Source organism: Atta cephalotes, assembly GCF_000143395.1.
Source record: "Atta cephalotes unplaced genomic scaffold scaffold00031, whole genome shotgun sequence".
NCBI lineage: Eukaryota > Metazoa > Arthropoda > Insecta > Hymenoptera > Formicidae > Atta > Atta cephalotes.
Window position 1 is genome coordinate 981,824 of NW_012130095.1, and position 6,339 is coordinate 988,162.

The 6,339-nt window shown below is 29.7% G+C and overlaps 2 protein-coding genes across 2 annotated transcripts; one reads left to right on the top strand and one right to left on the bottom strand.

Annotated features, from left to right (window-relative positions):
- Positions 1 to 373: 373 nt before the first annotated feature.
- LOC105621010 lies at positions 374 to 1,193 on the top strand. Its single transcript, XM_012202487.1, has 3 exons — positions 374 to 388; positions 564 to 716; positions 927 to 1,193. Exons 1-3 carry the CDS (start codon positions 374 to 376, stop codon positions 1,191 to 1,193), a joined length of 435 nt encoding a protein of 144 aa, XP_012057877.1.
- A 1,802-nt stretch (positions 1,194 to 2,995) lies between these two features.
- On the bottom strand, positions 2,996 to 6,037 carry LOC105621011 (BCL-6 corepressor-like protein 1). Its single transcript, XM_012202488.1, has 4 exons — positions 5,408 to 6,037; positions 4,805 to 4,921; positions 4,213 to 4,491; positions 2,996 to 3,442 (listed from the first exon to the last, which is right to left on the bottom strand). The coding sequence occupies exons 1-4, from the start codon at positions 6,035 to 6,037 to the stop codon at positions 2,996 to 2,998; spliced, it is 1,473 nt and encodes a 490-aa protein (XP_012057878.1).
- Between the last annotated feature and the right edge of the window lie 302 nt (positions 6,038 to 6,339).

A 6,339-nucleotide genomic window follows, 5' to 3' on the forward strand; every position in this document is an offset into this window, starting at 1 on the left:
ATTTGTCTGTCGTCTGATTTCTTTGAGGAGTGCAACATATATGAAGTTGGGCTATTTTAAATTAAATGGATTATGTTCTAAATTTACTGTCTGCGCTGAAAATGTTACAATTTATGTCACGTGCACTATAGATTTTTTAGTACAGGCAATCAATTTTGGAACATAGCCAAATTAATATTATTCTTGTGTCATGTCGAATTGTAAAAGAGAATTCTCAAAGAGAGTTTTAAGCTTACTCGTTCACTGAAATCAAGATATGAAATGCAGTTCATTAAATACGATGAATTAAACCAGAATCTTAATCAATTTGATTGCGGAACAATTTACGATTAACAAAATTGCAAATAGTTTATAAAACGAAGAAATATCAGCAATGTGGATTATTTGTGTAAGAATTATATTAAGTAATTTATACATAATTAATATTTAAGGATTTTACATATTATACGTAACTTTATTTCAATATTTATACAGACAAAAAATTTATAAATTTTTCGATTTCAAAATTTGAGCAACTAATCTTTTAAATCTGATGATTTAATAAATATTTTTATATATTATAGATATTAATTGGACTTTTCCAACTTATAATTCTATTGATGTTGTCTGGTATCCTATTTTCCGTTGCTGCCATTTCGCGTTTGATGGAAATAATGATTATCCTAATATATCCTGCAACCATATTTTTATTACGACAATCTGCAAGTTTGATCATTGTGAGTATATAGTTAGAATTTCATTAATTATATATTTTTTCGAAAATTTGTTTCTTTATATCTTTATCTGTATATTTCAAAAGATTCTGAAAAAAATCTAAAGATCTTAGTATAAAAGAGAATTAATAAATATTTTATTAAGTAATGTAATCAAGACCAGGGGCAAGTAGCCCCATGGTCAGTTAATTTTGAACACCTGGTCCTGTACAGCTTCTCACAATCCTGATGGCAAGAATGACATCTTCGGCGTTTCACAAACTATACATTCTTGTTAAATGCGATCAGCAGAAAACGACTCCTCAACCTTCTGCTCAGCTTCAGCTTAACATGCAAACTCCTTTTGTACCATATAGAAGTAACATTCTTGAAGAAATACCGCAAGATATTCGATCTTTAAAAAATGAATCTTCTGCTATAGCAGACAATTTATTAGCAGACAATTTTATAATTGAACCTGCACAAAATCAATCAGAATAATTGCTTGATGGAAGAATCAATTGCACGCAAGAATACTTAATATTAACTGTTGATAAAAAAAGGATTCACAGGAAGAGAATCAAATTATTTGTACAAAATAATTTATTTTAGGTTTGTTCGCGTCACAACATGCTCTTGCTATAGCTTCTAATCACTTCAATGTGCGCGTTATAGTGAGTAAATGCTAGGAGCATTTTAGAACATGTTAGAATGTGCGACGCGAACAAATCTTTTGTTTATACAACTTATGCTTTGTTATATGACTTATATAAACATGAAATGAAATGTATTATTATTATGAAATCTATTGTATAATGATCTTTTGAGAAATTAAAAATTTTTTTATATGTTTATGAAAAGAGAAGATAAAAGATTTTGAGAACTGTTTTAGTTAAACACACTATATATACAAATAGGAGTAAACGTAATGAAGTAGTCAGTTTATTGCTACTCTAGTGCAATCGGTTAAAATTTCATATTATATGACAAAAATATATGACAAAATTTATTGTGTAAAATTTTGTACATATTATATAATGACTTTTTATTTAAATTAAATTAAAATTATTGTTTTTACAGAAATTTATCGAAGACGAAATGAATGTAAGTTTTCCAATATTTTCAGCTACATTTATTCTAATAATTATGTCATTAATTATTTTACAGTTGGAGGTTATATTGATTGATTTGAGTGATAAAATTCCTTTCTTGCGGAACATTTTTCGTCCAGAATATATTCCGTATTTAATCACAGCTGCAACAATGTTGATAGGATGGCTGCTTATATCTTGGATATTTCATGCATGTATCTAAAATTTTCTTGATTGATTTATAACTAATTATAATTAATCTTTTTACAGTTAATTTCGATGTTACTTGTTCCTATAACAATATGTACCGTCGCTCTAGTATTAATGTGTCCAACAACAAGCAAATGGTATTTCCAGCAATTGGAAACGAATTTAGAAGAAATAATAAATAATGTCGTTTATAAGTTTCAAACATTTCGATGATGTCAATAAAATAAAATTCAATAGGTTAATATTTTCAATTACTTATAAGAATATTAACGTTTGTATATTTATATTTGCCTTTATATTATATATATAAAATTTATTCAGTTTCTGTACAAATCTTAATAAATTAGGATGATATATTTAAAAAAAACAAAATTATGACAGATAAATTTATAAATTGATTATTGAATCGCGTTCAGCAAAATGTTTATTTTACAATTGTTATTTTATAGCTATCTTCCAGAGATTATAAGACTATTTCTCTAAAAGTATAATCCAATCAGCGTGAAGAAAATTTCCAGTTGCAAAATAAATATTTTGCTAAACGCCGTTGTTTCATAAATAATATACTGATTTAACTATTATATGTAACATTTTTTATTTTGCAGGCTAAATTCTAAAACAACGTGAATTTGTCCATAAATATCAATTAAATCGTTTCGAAAAATTATACTCGATTATGATAATTCTAAAATTTTGAAGCATACGATTCGGAAACAAATCGCGTGTGTAAATATGTCTCATGGTAAAAGGGAATTATACAGAACGGAAATATAATACAGAAAATGGGAGTGCAGAATTCAAAACGGTGAGTGCTCAAAAGTATACATAATTTGCGGTTTAAAAAATGATATTTTATTATTGATAGAAAATATATTTGTTTTAACAATATTTTCAATATAGTATAGAAAAATTAAAAAATTGTAGAAAAATTAAAAAATTATTAGATAATTAAACGCGCAATAACAGCGTTAAATAAAATAAATAACGATCTGTTCCTTCTTTTTACTTCTTTGTAATTACGTTAGTTTCGGGAATTATTTCCTTGATGATACTTTCCTTGTCGGTCTGTGTAATTTCTTTCTGCTCGTAGTTTGATTGAATATCAGTCGAAAACGCTCTTGGTTGCGCTTCATTATTCGATTGGGACGATGAGTCAGTGAGTTGAGATTCGCGAGGATTATAAAATGGTCCTCCCGCATTTACAGTGATTGCTGGTACATTACTTGCTGCAGCTAGAGAGTTGTAGCTTACTGGATAAGAAGTTCCGTAGGTTTCATAGGCTCCATAAGGGTAAGAACTTGGATAGGTGTAAGAATTTGAACTAGGATATGAAGGATAATATTGAGGTTGATAATTATGGGTACCGTCAGTTCCATATGCGACAGGGAATTCCACATTTACGGGAAAGAAAGTTGCAGAAGGTCTCCTATGATGTGAATGTTTTCCTTCCTGTAAAAAAAAATTCAATATTTATTATTTGTAAAAATCACATATTATGATATATTTAGTATTTAAGTGTTTTTGAATAGAATTTATTGTTAAAAATCAGTACTCGCATTTTTTAAGTATCATTTCTAACTTAAATATGTGCAATTGATACCGATCTCTTTCTGCACGAATTTATACAATACAAGCTATATAATAATTTTCTATTTATAATTTTCAATTGATTGCACGATTAATGTTTCTTTTTATACACATCAAAAGATTCCAAATGTAGCGTTTTGCTTCAAAAATATTTATTGCTGTATATCGAGTATAATAAAATTGGATGTTAATCGGAGGATTGAAAGAGGGAGAACAATATTGAAAAGATTTTTATGAATAATTGTTTTTATTTTGTGAACAAATAATACATAAGAACGTTTTCGTTGAAGATACGTATTTTGTACAAAGTTTTAAATATTTTAGTCGTTTTATTTTTTTTAAGTTTTCTTGGTCCAATTCCTTTAATGAAGTCATCGAGGATATAAAGGATTAAACCTGCGCGTGAAATCAAATATTATATAGCTCTTCTTATACGCACTGCAGTCGAGCTTTTTATAAAGATTTTTACGAAATTTTATATAATTTTTTTAAGAAACAATAGAATTGCATATGGGAATCTTTTAATGTTGTATTTTTTATTTTTAAGAATATCGCACTATTAGGACATCGCGTTCGTATTATCTCGAAATTATTGTGATAATTATTATTTAATATATTTAATTGGTACTTACCGTTTCTCTAGCTCCTTTTGGAGCAAAGAATAAGGGTTGGTCTGATATGATGTTAGAAATGCTAGGGTCATGTTCCCTGGAGATCATCGAGGATGTATGAGGTATGGAGAAAGGTACGGTATCTATGGAATCGATAGTTGCGCCAGCATTTACCATACGAGGATCCTGAATCTTGATTTTGTGGGGTGATATCTCAACAATGCGGTTTTCTGGTCGGCAATTACATTCGAATGTAGGTTCTACTTCACAATCGGTGCTTTGTCCATATTGCGATATCACCTATATATAGACCAACAAAAAATAAAACAATATTTTATTTAATATGGAAATACTTTGGTCTACATTCTGTAACTCATTATGACAATAATGACATCATAACGGTATACATAATATATGATAAAACGACAATGTAACGATGTCGTTACTATTTTTAACAAGTTACAGATTTTTATATATAGAATATGATGCATCTATTACAAAAAAATTATAGATTCAGAAAACAAAAAGTACAAGAACTTGATGCAAACTTAACTTATAACTTAAAAAAAATTAAAAAGTATTTTTAGAACTATTAATAATATTTTCTACTTACATCGGTAAAAGCTGTAGGGTAACCGAAGCTGTAGCTACCAATTGGTTGAAGTTTAGGCGATAGTGGTGGTATTAATTTGTTACATTTTTTGCAGGTAGGCAGATGGATAATCGATTGCTGGAAAAGTAGCAATAAATCTGTTTTTTATTGCTGCACTTTCTTTGGTATACACAGTATAATAAGTTGAAATGAAATAAATATACGTTTATTTCACTTCAATTTATTGCACCGGTTCAAAGTATAGCAATAAAAAAGACCTAATTGAATTGTGAAGGAGAAATAAATCAAAATTAATTTATATATTTTTTAAATAGATTTCAATTGCATAATATTATAATCAATTTAATTTAATTGGAAAATTAATTAAATTAATTACTAAATATTTTTATAGATTTTTATTGATTTTTATAGGTTTAATCACTTTAAAGTTGAATGTTTAAAAATTAAGATAAATAATGAGCTTTGAGTAAATTTTGAAAAGAAGTTATCTTAAAATTTATCACTTATTACTATCAACTTTCAATTTTTATAATTTATCAAATTGAATCTTTATAATTTATAATTTAATCTTTATAATTTATTCAAATTAATATTTCTTTTTACCTGTGGTATCGGTCTAAACATCGGCCTTTCTATCTTGGATGGCTGCGGTGTCGGTTGCGAATGAATGACATGGACCGTGTGAACTTGTGATTGTGTCGGCTGCACAATGGTTGGTTTGTCGCATGGTGTAGAAGCTGGAGTTGGCGGTACGATGTCAATAATCGGAATTGTAGCTGGCGCTGAAGCAGGCAATTTTACTGGCACAGGAGATGGTGGTGGTGCTACGAATTGAGGAGCTGGTTGAGGTACAACTTGAGGCTGAGGATGTTGGTGGATCACAACCGGTTGTTTAGGATACTCGACAATTGTAGGTACCGGCATTGGTACTGATGCTGGTATCGATATAGGTTGCACAATAACCACCGGTTTCTCTTGTTGAACAATCCCTTGTGGTCTTATCTCCTGCGTGCAAGGAATCTTTTCTGGCTTTCCCGAGCGAACTTCTACGCAGAAGGTTGTTGCCGATTTCTTCGCCCTATCCTTTTCCGCACCAGTTCCTTCTAGTTCTATATTGGTATTGGCGAACGTCTCTGCTTCATTAATTGATTTCTCAATTGCCTGAGATGAAGGTGCAGCCTGACAGGCGACTAGCGCCAGCAGGAATAACGCGCAGCAACTCTTCAGATACATTGTTGTTCGTAGATCGAAGTCAAAATCGAACTGATGAAGCAGGAGTAGCGCGCTCGTTTTTTAAAGGAATCCGCGATGAACCATGAAATTAGAGTCGACAATGAAACCACTCGCGTTGCTTGCGAAATTGTGTTGCAAGTGATTCGATGCATCGGCAAATTTTAATGCGTGATTAAACAATATATGCGTCCTCGGTTTCATGCAATCACGCGTGATGATATCATTGATCGACTATGGGCAAAATTTACTAGAAATTAATGTATACTTTTATATAGAATTACATAAATTTTTATGCATTTAAT

Excerpts from the sequence above, each read along its gene's own strand:
- LOC105621010 (XM_012202487.1), top strand. Across the intron at positions 717-926 it reads AATCTGCAAGTTTGATCATT|CTTCTCACAATCCTGATGGC; the intron begins GTGAGTATATAG and ends GGTCCTGTACAG.
- LOC105621011 (XM_012202488.1), bottom strand. The coding sequence starts at position 6,037 with ATGTATCTGAAGAGTTGCTGCGCGTTATTCCTGCTGGCGCTAGTCGCC. Across the intron at positions 4,922-5,407 it reads TGTTTAGACCGATACCACAG|CAATCGATTATCCATCTGCC; the intron begins GTAAAAAGAAAT and ends CTACTTTTCCAG. Across the intron at positions 4,492-4,804 it reads ACCCTACAGCTTTTACCGAT|GTGATATCGCAATATGGACA; the intron begins GTAAGTAGAAAA and ends GTCTATATATAG.